General features: G+C 40.1%; 1 protein-coding gene across 5 annotated transcripts in view; it reads left to right on the forward strand.

Moving 5' to 3' along the window:
- Positions 1–1890: 1890 nt before the first annotated feature.
- LOC131698935 (C-type lectin domain family 4 member E-like) overlaps positions 1891–14812 on the forward strand; it is a 49242-nt gene continuing 36320 nt past the window's right edge. The window contains exons 1-7 of one of the 5 annotated variants that reach the window (XM_058994005.1): positions 1891–2000; positions 4472–4591; positions 5011–5094; positions 8047–8130; positions 8663–8808; positions 8991–9193; positions 10570–13043. In XM_058994005.1, coding sequence (XP_058849988.1) covers positions 1910–2000; positions 4472–4591; positions 5011–5094; positions 8047–8130; positions 8663–8808; positions 8991–9193; positions 10570–10750 — 909 coding nt within the window. In that variant the 5' untranslated portion in view covers positions 1891–1909 and the 3' untranslated portion in view covers positions 10751–13043. Of the gene's footprint in view, positions 2001–4471; positions 4592–5010; positions 5095–8046; positions 8131–8662; positions 8809–8990; positions 9194–10569; positions 13044–14812 lie in introns of those variants that run through there. The other 4 variants (XM_058994004.1, XM_058994008.1, XM_058994007.1 and 1 more) reach the window with 4 other exon arrangements.

Here is a 14812-nt window from a genome sequence, read left to right on the forward strand (position 1 = left end):
CAGGACACCAGAGTGTTCAGTGGGCATCCTCCGATTCCACGACCCTACCCAAGCTTCCTTTTCACCCCGGAACTTGAGAGCGGATGTCAGCGAGCTGTCGACCACTAGGACAAATGCCAGCCCTGCAGGTGTCCCACTGAGCTCACTGGGTGGCTTGCCAACAGGTTTCACTGTAGTGCGATGAGGAGAAACAGTGCGCCGGTTTTGCCTCCCTAACCCACAGGAGCGCCAGAGCAAATGTGATGCTCCCTTCAGAAGCCCCAACGAAGACCGGCCTACTTCTGCCACTCGCAACATTTAAAAAATAAATAAATTGAGGCAGTATTTTGACTCCGTAACCACCTACCACACGTTCAGAAAGTACATAATTAGTTAGTGCTATCTGTCAGGAATTATTAACAAATCATGTGAGGTTTCGGAGTGAATAAGTGATGCGCTTTCAAGTTTGACTGGCCCATAGGCCTGCTGCTCGCCTCTGCAGCAGCCAGTGTTTCAGAAATAGCAGAGCGATCAGGAGCTCAGCGCAGCAGCAATTCTGACAGTACTGAAGCAGTTTAGTTTTTTAAACGTTGTAGGGCATACTTAGGGATAAACAATCACACATTAATCAAAGCGATATACATTGAATCTATACATTCTAATACTTAAGTAATAAACAGGTTTCAGTTTCAGGTTTCAGTTAGATATGCATTACAGATTTTGTTATGGCTCATTTTATTACACCAAGTAAAAAAAGTAACAATTGTGCTACTATGTCTTTGTACCAGCCAAATAAATATTAGTAGAAATATAGCATTTATAGTGGAGCACTTATTAAGAGACCATTTTTTTTTTTTTTTACTTTAAAATAAGCATTTAATGATCACATTTTGATACGTTGTAAACTAAATATTACTCTTTTAAAATCAGTCCTATGCATTTTACTGCAGTACAGTGCACTGGGGCAGCTGGTCAGTGGGTGCCTCCCTCTTTTGACAGGTGGTTTACAGTGAGAAGTGTTGTTTTAGAGGCACTTAATGTAAAACCAATCAGAGATTTGCTATTTTAACCAAAAAATGCAGCACATGCACATTTGTTTAGTTGAATTGTGATGTTATTTTAATATAATAATTTTAATAATTTTTAACCATTAAAACTCAAAGTTAACCCAGCGTGCACAGTTAATCCAAGATGCACTTCCAGTTCAATAATAAGCTGATTTTTGCGCATTAAAAGGTTTTTTTTTTATTGGTGTAAAAAAACAACTATTTTTTAAGTTTTCGTTTCACATCTTTAAGTTTGGCTAAAACTGATGAATACAATCTTGTTACACACACCTCCCTATACATTGTTTTATGTAATTGCGGACCCTCACAAATTGTAGCATGGAGACCAATAACAAGCACAACATGCTTATTCAAACAGTTTGAACTAGCCCCTATTTATATTAGCATCACATTTGATTATTTGGTGTCACCAGTTGCTAGGTTAATGCCCTGGCTCCACACACAATAAAGCTGATCTCACCCCATAACCACATACAAAAGCAACGTATGTATACATTGGTCTCAGAAATAAGAGGAAGGAACTCTTGAGCTATACTTTAACTTTTTCCTGCAAATGTCAGCAAATATCAAATGTCTGCTTGTTCCATCTCCCTGAGAGTAGGTGAACAGTCATACTATATTAACCCAGCATTGTCCTGTTACAATACCTTTAAACCCCTATCTGAGTCCTCTGTAGCTGACTCCTCATACAGCACTATATCTATAGAGATGGACAGCATTTACACTGTGTTGCAGAGTGAAGTGTGAATCCCCACTTCCTCTAGCCCCTGCCCAGCCCTGCAGAGTCTGCACTGTTAATATAGGAGTGAGAACTTCCTCTTTAGTTCAGATGTGTATCTGGCTCTTCTCAGACAGCACTTGCTATGGAGATGGGCAGCTATGAATCAGATCAGGTTTATGAAAACGTGGACATCAAGCAGCCGCCAAGCAGGAGAGCAGGAGCGCAACATGGGGGTAAGTCTAAAGACACACAAACACCAATCTTAAACTTTCTCTTGTCTTCTTTTTTACCATATGTATTACATTATATATTAAACAGAGCTTTGAAAAATCCTCATTTGCTAATAAACCAGCTGTAAAGCAGAAGGAAAGGGTTTAATGAACTACAAACTTGATTCATTTATTCAAAAAGAGTCCTTAACGTTTTGTAAAAAGGGCGGCGGGCCGACGGCAGCAGATTGACAAGAACATTAAATGTCTTATACTAAAAATAAACAGATAGACAGATCTAGATCAGTATGTAGGAAATATTAGTATGTTGATTTAGTTACTACTGGAGCACTCTGCAGTTCTGCAAGGGTTAAATTTGACAAAAAAAAAAAAAACTCAGTTCCTGTAAAAGTTAAAACCGAACACATTAGTAATGCTTCTGCCTCAGAATAAATGTTCCCTCTCTGATGTTATAGAAATGGTCACTGCAGCCACTGAGAAGGAGGAAGTGTGATGTCAAGATCAGTAAATGAAACTTGCAGCCCCTCTTCATTGTCTATACTGGGCACTGCTGCCATGTTCAAACCCACATCACAGCCTTGTATCAAACACAGAGCTGTTTTATGAGATGCTGCAGTGTAGAACTGGAAATTGGAAACCCCTACGCTGTGTACTGTACCGTATATACACTATAAAGTGAATCCGCTCTATTCAGGCCAGGGACATTGTCGATACATTTGTAAAAGCATTAAAAAAAATATTTTCTCTGTAGGTTATAATATAAAATATTATAAATTGTATTTTCTTCATATATGCACAGTGTTGAATCCAAGTTCACAGTGGGATTGGTAGTTCACAGCATGTTGCTCTTATTGGAAGTACTATAACAATGGCTCATTAGGATTGCAATATTATCACTCCCCCCCCTCCCCATGTCTTGTGTTGAAGATGTTTTGGGTCTTTGCTTGTATTTTACACTTCAGTTTTCAGAGGTGACAGATTTCACAGCTAAACTTCGCAGTGTACTGTATTTAGCAGCGTTCAGCTCCACCCACCCCAAGTGTGTAAACACATTTCCTGCAGCCCCCTAAGCCTGCACTGTGTGGCAGAGACGATAGAAGATGTCTGATAGAGTAGAAAATGTGTAGTCCACGAGGGAGCTGCAGGACTACATTTCCCAGAAGGCCACAGGGTTACCAGAGGGGAGCCACCTGGCTCCTTTCTAATGTGAAGCACCTGATGAAGCCCGGATAAAGGCAAGGGAACCTGCAGCCAGGCTGTCAGAGAAAAAGCCAGCTGCAGAAGAGACCTGTGTGGTCGAGGAGAGCACTGTGTGAGCCTGTGTGTTTTGGGATGGTAAGCAGCTTAGCCGTCCAAGCGTAGTTAGACCAAAGAAAGGTTTAGGCAGCGCTCCAAAGTGGAGTTGGGGTTTTGTTTGTTTATTTGTTTTTGTGTTTAATAAAAGTGCTTAACTTTCAGTTCCGTGTCTGGGTCGGTTACACTTAATGGGCGCAAACAAAACATTGGCCAAAGGCCGAGTTACAACTGTTAATACAAGAGTCAGGGCTGCTCTGTAGAACGAAGTCAGTTCTGTCTCTTCTCAGCACTAGCTCTGGAGATGAACTACTATGCATCAGATTATATCTATGCAAACACAGACAGCAAGCAGCCCCAATGCATAAGACCAGGAGAGCAACAGTGGAGTAAAAAGCATCTTCAGCAGTCTGTGCCACAGGACAGCTGACAAACCAGCCAGCTCCAGCACTGTTCAGGATACCTAGGGGTTCTGATATAGATTGGTATTTACATGTAGTAAAACGTGTATTATACAAACTATTTGGGACTAGTTTGTATAATCAAATTATAACTGTGAAATTGTTTAGATGACTTTCCCAATCAAGAAGCCTCCTACAGCTCCTCCTTTGTTTGCAGTAATACAGTAATGTGCTGGGCTGTAAATACCAGAGATTGAGGGCTGAATAGCTCATCTTCAACAGGGTACCAGGGTTACATTTCGAATAAAGAAATGGTTTCATCACATATACTTCATATCAATACACCAATTATAAATGTGAACAGCTGTACTTGTTACAAACAAGGGTTATTATTTCCATCCCTGAATAGTTGCATGTTCACACTGTTTCTAAAGCACAGGCATTGGAAATGTTTTTTAACATTTTTCAAAGGAGCGCTAACCCGATCTTCTTTGAAATGCACTTATAAATTGCAAATAGAATTCGTAGATAAACTGCTGAATCCTTGTACCTGTGCTGTAGGTCACATGGTCTGACTACAGCTCACAACAGGAAGTAATCAGGTACCAGGAAGCAGCAGCAGCTTTTAATCTGTTGAGCAGAAATATCTACATATTCCAAACTCAGGTGTTATAATAAAATTAAGGGGCAGAGATAATGTCTCTGTCTGGAGCTAATAAGAGGTAAGAACATTGAATTTTAAAACCTTGGTTAACACTCCTTTATTTCTCTTCTTTTCAGAATCGGCAACACCTGTGGATTCTTCTGATAGACCAGCAGCTTCCTGTGGATGGGCTGTGTGGCTTCTTATAGCTCTGAGCTGCCTGCTGCTGGCAGCCATTATAGCCCTGGGGGTGCTCTGTGAGTACACCGAACCTTTAAATGACTGTACTTAGAAATGGAGAAATTCCAAACAATCCTTTCATACCTTCAGAAACACTCAGTCATAGATTTTAAGGTATAACTTGACACCCGTGGTTGAACTTGACCTGGACAATAAGCGAGTTATGTGCACCGAGTGTGAAGCCAGTATCTCAAAGCGTCAGGTCTTTCAGAAACCCTTTGAAATAGTTTCTACGATACTAGGAACAGCAAGGATGGCAAGTGCAACAACTTGAATTACTTTTAACATGAAAATAGTCACAAGATCGGGTTGAAGTTGAAACTGTATTATATCTACTCATAACATCAGTGATTATGGATCTGTGTCAAAGTAAGCTTGTGTATAGAGACAGTAAGGTTTGTGTGCAGCTGTTTGACAAAAGCACTCTCCATTGCAGTTTATAACCTGCAGGCTAAGAACCTCGAACTTCAATCCCAGTATTCAGAACTGGATAGGAACTACACGGACATCTCTGCCACAGGTGAGTGCTGTTTCAGATTCTATTCAATCACATACAGTCCATGTCACAGGTGAGTGCTGTTTCAGATTCTATTCAATCACATACAGTCCATGTCACAGGTGAGAGCTGTTTCAGATTCTATTCAATCACATACAGTCCATGTCACAGGTGAGAGCTGTTTCAGATTCTATTCAATCACATACAGTCCATGTCACAGGTGAGTGCTGTTTCAGATTCTATTCAATCACATACAGTCCATGTCACAGGTGAGTGCTGTTTCAGATTCTATTCAATCACATACAGTCCATGTCACAGGAGAGTGCTGTTTCAGATTCTATTCAATCACGTACCTAATCGTTTCTTTTTTCATTGATAGATCTTAAGTCATTTATTACGTCAACATGCTTTGTTCAGAGCTGTAGGATTACAGAGCATTAGACATAAATAAAGTTGTTTATATTATTGAGATATTCCAACAATAATCAGGGTGGTTCAATTTTCTTTCTAAAATCTATCACAAACATGCAAAGGATTTGAGTTTTAGTACATGTATGCTACTACATATATGCTACTATATGTTTCTGCAAATGTCATGACAAAGTGTATTACAGAATTGTTTTAATGAAACTATTTTACATTGGGTAAGGATTCACAGACACACTGTACCTGCACCACTGTGTTTATTTATCAATTGCCTATATCCTGCTGTACAGTTAATGTGTTCATGTGAACAAGCAATGAAATAAAGACTTGACCAGACAAGTGTAGCCTGTGTCATTAGCGCTGACAGCCATATGCACATTATGCACTGTGCGTACCTTTGATTTTCAAAATGTCATCTTCATAACTGTGGACTCGCATGTATCTTGTGCGATCAGTTGAAGCGAAACAGACATTTTAAGCTTATAGGATTGTACTCTTTATTGTGTGGTAGTAATGAGCAAATGGAAGCAGATACGTTTGGCTGAAGCTTCAAAAAGAGCAAAAATCTCTCTTCTGATGATCCAGAATGTCAAAGGGAACAAATCAGTAAAAGCACCAAACCGTCTGTTTCTGGCAAATACGCTGGTGTCATTGAATGTTAGTACAGTACTACTGCATGATCTGAATTCTGCTGCTCTTCCAGGATCGAGCACGGGAAGTGCACATTTACAGATTCATTTGTATTTTAATTTTATCAGTGTCTTATAATAAAATAAATAATACATTTTCCTAATCATTAACACATCATTGCCAAGTTGTGTTATTAGCCGTTTACAGCCCTATAAATTATATAAGAACTCCCTTAGTTTACAGTCTTCTTATGTACCGCTGTAAGATTATAAGGTTTGTTATGTACAGGTCGTGTGGGAATCTTAACTGACTTCACCACAGCATACAAACTGGCAGTTTAATGAAAATGACGACCAGAATTTGAAATGTTACTGATGAAAACAGACACGTTCATTGAAAATCAGAGTAAAATGATTAGAAATGGAACCAGCATGAAAGATTTTTGAGCTAGTTTTTCCCCTAGTTTAAGTCTTTATTTCAAATAGGTTTATTTGTAGCTTTTATTGTTGTTGTGGACTACCATATTCCTTCGAATGTAAGATGCAGCCCAAATTTACCACCTTCAATTTGAGGAAAAAATAAAACATCAAATAAATATGCATTTAAAAAGACACAACCTCAATTACACGTTATATTATAGAAAACTGACACGAAACAGTGTTGTTGTAGATTAACCACAGAGCTTGTATATTGTGCTGCATACTATAATACAATACACTCGCGCTACTGCCACCTGTCTCCCAACAAACACAGCAACGGGAAAACCTGCTGTGACAGAGCCGCTAGGACCCAGGCCATACAGACAAGGCTCATTTGCATGAGCGGCGGAACGGTGCATGCTGGGGGCACTGTTGTGATGGTTTGGCACCGCTCTGCTGAACCGGGACACTTTATTTTATGTACAGTTGTTTTAATGCCTGTTTTTGACTTGCCCTGTCATCCTGTACCTGTCCCGTGTGTCTGCAGTGGCAGTGGAGTGTGTGACCCCCTGTCCTTGTGTTCCACTGTGTGTGTTTCTGTTTTTTTTTTTTTTTTTTTTTTTTTTGGTCCTTTTAAGGATTGTTTGGAATTGCCCTTAAAGAGATTTTAAATTGAGATCTGTTTCCTGTCTCTTCACTTTGAACCATGCTGAACAAGAATGCTACAATACTTAAGATGGCGTCTCTGTCGTACACATACCACCACTCGCTTTTATGGCATCACAAATCCTGGCAGCAGCAAGCATGACACTCCACGGCATCTGGCAACATGCAACACAGCAAACACAACAGCATTAAACTGTGCTATTGCTTGGCATGTCAAAAAATACAGGGGTCTGATCAGCATTTCCGATCTGTCCAAGCTGGTACTGTTTGTTAGAAATGCTGCAATTGTAAATGTTTCTCTTGGAATTCCTCAGGAAGCTTGGTTTGTTTTTTCTCAGCAGTGTGTATTTGGAAAGATGTCTTTGTTGTCTTTTCTCGGCAGTCAGCAACGTTGCTGTTTGTGTACTCGGGATTTTAATAGACGCATCACTATATTGTACTCAAATTCAAGACTCAGGCTATTTTTGAGAAGCAAAAAATGGTTAAAAAAGGGCTTCTTAAATTCAATTAGTTCTGTCACAGCGCAATGTTTACTCAGAAAGGGAAACAGTGATACAATTTGATTGCAGTTTTCTGATGTCACAGTGTAGGTCCTGTGAAATGCAATGCTCCGATTGGCTGAAACACTTTTAGCATGGTGATACAGAGTCGTATTGGCATGAGAAGGATGTTGGTGTGGTTTACTTGTGCGTACCATGTGAAAGATGTCTGGGGGTGCTCTTGGCCTGTGTCATATCTACAGTATTCACCAGTGACTATTGATCTGTGTCACAGTAAGACTAGTAAGCCTAGGGTTTGTGTGAAGCTGTTTGACAAAAGCTCTCTCCTTTTGCAGTCTCTGACTTCCAAACCAAGAACCTTGAACTCCAATCCCGATATTCAGAACTGGAAAGGAACTACACAGACATCTCTGCCAGAGGTGAGTGCTGTTTCAGATTCTATTCAAATCACTTACCTGTATTGTTACAGATTTCTGGAGGGATACGTTTCAGAAACAAATACCAAACACTTACTAATGATCATATCACAAAACTCTGTAATACTTGACTGTGCTCAAGCAGCCCTCTGAACAATCCCCTTCAGATGAGGCCCTGTCACCTGCATGACACAAAGGAATCAGGAATTGCAATTAAAACCCTTAAGATAGACAAAATCGTTAATGAACGAGAAAGAGACACTTCCTTTAAAAAACAAAGCCCTGCAGAGTGGGGCAGCAGTGACAATGGGAACAGTGAGATTTTCAGTTTGTTTGTTATATTGACAGTTTCATAAATAATAACACATAGCTTGTATTGTCTATTATTGAGCTGGTTAAAGAGAGCTGGGGTTTTTGAATGATCTATGATGTCATCCAGTACCCCTCGCTATCTTTTACATTGTGCCTTTCTTCACATCTACAGCTCTTTCTGTTTAACAGATCAGCACTGCTTCTGTCTCTTGTTCTGCCTCAGTTTGTGAAGCCTGTCCACAGAACTGGGAGCTGTTCAATGGCAAGTGTTACTACTTCTCCACTGATAGAATGAACTGGCACTCCAGCCGTGATAACTGCACATCACTGGGGGGGCACCTGGTGATTATAGAGAGCGATGGAGAGCAGGTACGACTATCTTCTTTACAATGTTAGATTTTCAATACACATTTCTGTTGCTCACTTCACTGCTAGCTAACACTGGAAATGAAGTAGGATGTATGATAACAATGTGCAGAATAGTTATTTCTCCCTGAAGCAAACATTGTTAATATATAACTGAGCTTTCACTTTCAAACACTTGCCACTAGATGACAGACCACCGGCACAGACACAGCTCAACTGATAGAGGTTTGTTTTCTGTTCAGAGATTCCTATCTGGGAAAGTCACACATGAGGCTAAAACAAGCAACGAAGAAGAGCAATCCTACTGGATCGGCCTGACTGACGCTGTTACTGAAGGAACCTGGCTCTGGGTGGACGGCACTCCTCTCATTGGCAATGTCAAAGCAAAGTAAGAGCTTCAACCTCATTCTGAAATCACCGCTGAGGATTAATAGGATAAACCGTGTTCTAAAGCAGTGGTTCTCAAACTTTTTTATTCGCACCCATATGATTTTTTTTTTTTTTTTTTTAATCTTGGCAGACCACACAATAAACAGTATAGCTGACTGAAAAATAAGCACATAAAAACAACCAACAAACTATAATACTAAGAATAACCGTAGACTTCGCTGTATTTGTTTCAATGCGACGGGAGGGCCTGTTTCTGTGAGCAAAGTTATTTTAAAGTTTTAAGAATCGTTCTAGTTTACTTTTCATAACATGAATTTAACGAGAGGGAAAAAAACATTGTTTTATTTTTAAATTGCTAATTACAGCAGATTTGTGTGAATTAATAATCTACACCCATGAGGTACCAGCACAGTTGGGCAGCTGGTGTTTTTTATTGATTTTAAGAAACATAAAGAAATGGTAAATTGACTTAAAAACTCTCTGCATTGGTTGCCGCTTAAGAGCAGGATTGATTTTAAAATGTTACTGCTAACTTATAAGGCTCTAAATGGTTTGGCCCCAGATTACATTTCTGAATTGTTAACGAGGTACCTTCCCACTAGTAACCTTTGAATCAGGGCCTGTCAAGGATTCCGGAGGCTAAGCTTCGTTCTGTGGGCGACGGGGCTTTTTGCTGTTATGCGTCTAGGCTTTGGAATTAACTTCCGCAGGTGATCAAGGACGCTAATACTGTTGATGCTTTTAAAACACAACTAAAAATGCATTTTTATGTACAGGCATTTCATCATGGTTAGGCTTCACTGTGCAATGTTTTATTTTATAATATGTTTTATTTTTAACAGTATGCTGTGGATTTGTTGTTTGTACTTGGTTTTGTTGTTTTTAGTGTTATTGTTCTAAACTATACTGCGCTTTGAGATTCTTGCATTTAGGCGCAATACAAAATAATTATTATTATTCTATTATATTAACACAGTGTGCTTCCTTTAATACAACAAACTGCCCTCCTTAGTGTCCCCTAACATGAGCATATTAAAAATCATGGCAAGCCTTGGTAAAGTATAGTTAATGCACAGCATAACCAGGGGAAAACTGCAAAATGACAGTGCAGGTTTACTGTGGGGAACTTTTAAAAAGCAAACAGCATTGATTAAGTGCTGCAGTGAAACTGGGTCCTATTCACAAAGCTCTAAGCCTTCTGATTCAATTGTATTTTTATATGTGTTTAAGAAACTAGTAACTGTCTAGTTTTTAAAAAAAAAAAGAAAAAGAAAATCACTTTCACTAAGTGCTAATTAAGTGTTGCAGTGAAAGAGTGAGCATGTCCAGTTTAGTGCTGTCATACTGACTGGCATTGCTCCTCATCTCTTTCAGATTCTGGGCCACAAGGACAGATGGTAAAAGTAATGAGCCTGATGACTATAAGGGAGACGACCCCGCTGGTGAAGACTGTGCACAACTAGTAACAAATAGCAATTTCAATGAGACCTGGTTCGATACCTCGTGCACAAAACAAAATAAAAGGATTTGTGAAACTAAGGCAGTGATAGCCTAATAAGAGGATAATCAGGAGAAAGGGAAGCTAAGGTTACTGAATCACAAAGAGAGACTAGAAAGAATAGAAGAAACTCAGTTCAGATAGACAAGCATGCAGGTCATCCCCCAACATTACCATATTAACCGTTTGATTCCCACATTATGAAAAAGCAGAGATAACAATGAGCTGCTGGTGGTTTGTACTGAATGAAGTCTGGAATTTATTATTATTATTATTATTACATTTCTTAGCAGACGCCCTTATCCAGGGCGACTTACAATTGTTACAAGATATCACATTATTTTTTTACATACAATTACCCATTTATACAGTTGGGTTTTTTACTGGAGCAATCTAGGTAAAGTACCTTGCTCAAGGGTGCAGCAGCAGTGTCCCCTACCAGGGATTGAACCCATGACCCTCCGGTCGAGAGTCCAGAGCCCTAACCACTATTCCACACTGCTGGAATTGCATTGTTTGTTCAGAAATGAAGCTGAAACATTAAGAATCTCACAATATGAAAGTGCAGCTGAGATATAAACATGATCTTAGGTAGTTTAGCAACGTGAACAGAAAGGTCAGTGTTTATTTAAAACCACTGCACACACGCACCCAGGGGACTCCCTAACCCTGATCTTTTGTAAAATAAATAAATATTGGATTTACCCAAATGTAATGTGAAAGTACTCTAGGAGGGTAGGAACAGTTATCATGTTCACCATGCAGAGTGGGACAGACAGAAAGACCCGATCAGTGAAGAAAGCTCCACATCTTGAATGAGGACCCCAGCAACAAGATTGGGAATCAAAGGCTTAATCGTAATGATGGGGAGATTCAACCTGATTCCTCACAGAGAGGGGCCAGCCCTACCTGATAGAAGGTTTGTTTTCATTGTTGCGCCCCCTAGTGGCTCAGAGAGGGATGACTGATTGTCCCACATAATCCAGACAGTATTCCTGCTGTCCAGCTGATCATGTCTAAACTGTATCTGAGGGCTCTGCTCTGTGCTACAGGTAGTGGACAAAAAAATGGAAACACCAATGTAAAGTCACTTAATAGGGTGCTGGGCCACTATGGTAGACCACTCTGTGGAGTTTTTGGCGGACCGTTTTTGATGAAACTGGCTGCTCGCGCCCCAGGTTGAAATTTGCAGTCAAATGATCTACAATTGCTCGCCTGTTTTGCCTTGCACTTCGGATTAATGCACGGATATCACAATCCTGGACTATGCACTTCCACCCACTGTTGCCCTTTGCTGATGATGTCTTTCCCTTGGAGTTCCATTCCGACATCACCTTAGACACCGTTGCTCGTGAAACATCAACAAATTGAGCTGTCTTGGTCACTGAAGCTCCTGCCAAACATGCCCCAACAACCACCCTTCTTTAAAAGCCACTGAGGTCTCCTCTTGCAGCCATGCTAGCCATAATTATAGACAACCAGGCCTGTCCAGCAATTTTATACATGACCTTAAGCATGCAGGGATGTTATTTGCTTAATTAACGCATGAGCCACACCTGTGTGGAAGCCCTTGCTTTCAATATACTTGGTGTCCCTCATTTACCTAGGTGTTTGGATTTTTTGTCCACTACCTCTACAATGAACCCACTGAAACAACTACTTCAGTAGATTAGTATTATCATTTTATATCCCTGTACTGCACAGCTACCCATTATAAAAGTTCACCCTGGCAAATGCTTTACAATACATATCTGTGCTTCACCTGCTCGCCTTTGCTTTACCATGATTGTGCTGTGCTTCAAATATGCTTTTAATATATTTTGCTGTGCTTTTACCCTGGTATACCACAAACTTTTAAAGGGAGACAAAGATCATTTTTATAGAATATTATGGCTGACGCCATTGTGACTACAGCTCCCATGATCCCTCACTGGTACTGCTGGGGTAGAGGATGATAGGAGCTGTAGGCACTGTATTGAATATGCAGCCTTCTGTCTTTACCCATATTTAAGGTTGTTACCTCACAATCCTGTATTGATAAAATGTGCATTATAGGTTTTATTGTAAAATGTTATCAGTGTGAAAAACACCAAAGATGTAAACAAATGAGAAGGAGAGCTCCTGTTCCTCTTCCCTTTGTTTCCATTTGTGGTGTTCTTCCCTGGGCTGAAGCAGAGCTCCCTGTATATACAGCGTTCCTATCATACCCCCCTGCTGCTGGAGGGAGCAGCAGGTGAATGTATTTGTATTTAACTCTGTAGACCCTTCTGCACTGTATTTGGTAGTGATTCTGGGGGGACTATTCAAGTTTGTTTATTATTTGAGTTAATTAAACATTTTTTATTGTGAATTCTTTTTTATTCTATTTGTATTGAACTCTGTTAACATTGCTGATCTAGAGTTATAAAGGCTAGAGAACCTGGTGAGCAGCTCAGAGCTGGGAATGGAAATCAATATTTACTGGCCCTATTCCTGGGCACCCAGCTGGTATATACAATCCCAGAGAGGGTTTACAGCAGATAGAGTCGTGGAGTGCAGTGGTGCAGACAACAAACAGGTCACTTCTGAACTCCACAGTTTAACCAGCTTCTCAACCAGCACCTAGTCTCCTGAACCAGCATGACCAGCTGCAAACCAGTAAGACACACCAGCTGTGACCACACCTGCTGGGGCTTACCTGGCCTGTGGTGCGAAGTGCTGCTCAGATAAACTGTCACCTCTCTCTGGCAGCACTGAACCTCTTTTAGAATAAGAAGACACTGCAGCATGAACCTCCATGGAGTACTGCAGCATTCACTGTTTCTATATTAAAGAGAAACAAATAGAGAGAGAGAGATATTGTGACCCACTATTCTTGCTCTGTACAGAAGTGCCTTGCCGGGGTTTTGTGTTCACCTGACAGGTGTAATCTGGTAAGAATCCGTCCTTTGACTGCGTTTAAAGTTTTGATCCTGTTTCTTGAGGTACCGGCCCAAGCCATTTCTCTACTGAAATCAACAGAACAAAGAAGCTTCAGCTGGGTTAGGAACTCCCACTCACAGGAATGTGAGCAATCAGACTCTGATTAACTGATGTCACTTCCCACTGCAGCATGAAAGAGTCTGTCGAAACATTTGTCATTGAATTTTACATTTATTACATTTTTTTCTGAATTTGATTAACATTGTATAATCCAACACTATCCAATTTAAGACATTCTGTATAATTATTCATCTAAAAACAAACACAAAATCATACAGAGCCTAGATAATACAGTGCAGTAGCTCAGCCCAGACACTAGATGGCAGTGAGCCAGCTGCCCCTCACCTCTTGCAGGGACTGAAGTGAGGTCAGTGCTGGTGAGCGATACTGTCTGCACGTAATACTGTCAGCTCCAGGACTGCGCGACCCCTTGCAACCATAGCAACTGTGAATTAGTAAACAGAAAATCTACAAACACAAAACCTAGTTTCAGAGGGGACAGAAATTACAGCTGCACACACCCTTGTGGTTATTTATCCTTACAAGGTACACAGCCAGACACACACACGTCCTATTCTAAACTCCAGAGGGGAATGGATCAGCACAATCATGAACACTGGGGATGAAGCTCATACTTCTGCATTCAAAGTGTTCTTTAAACCATGTGGAACGGATCTCTGGAGAGGTAATATAATGACATCAGCATACGACTTACATTCTTACCTTTCGACTGCAGAGCTTGCTCTTTAGTTGAATGGGAAGGCTTCATTTTTTAACCATGAAGTCAGCGGTTCATGTCCAGCTCCAGATTGGTAGTTTTCCATATACTTAATGAAAAACTGACAAAAAAAATCAAACATGGCACAATGTACAACTGCTATGACTTCCGGTACACTTTTGCGATATTATTTTTTAGTTTCTTTGATTACATAATGTTAAATAAAATATCTAAATTATGTTCATATAGTTTTGTTTTTTAATTATGCCTCAATTAAAACATTCTAGGTGATGCAAAAATTTTGACCAGAGCTGTATAGACACTAGTCTATGTTTTGTTATGGTTTTGCCTTTAACAGTTTACAATGAAATAATAAATTGAAAAGGCATCCTGAGGATGCCAGAAGGGCCACATTCATAGAAAACTAAATAAACGCACCC

This window comes from Acipenser ruthenus, chromosome 20 (genome assembly GCF_902713425.1).
Source record: "Acipenser ruthenus chromosome 20, fAciRut3.2 maternal haplotype, whole genome shotgun sequence".
Classification (NCBI taxonomy): domain Eukaryota; kingdom Metazoa; phylum Chordata; class Actinopteri; order Acipenseriformes; family Acipenseridae; genus Acipenser; species Acipenser ruthenus.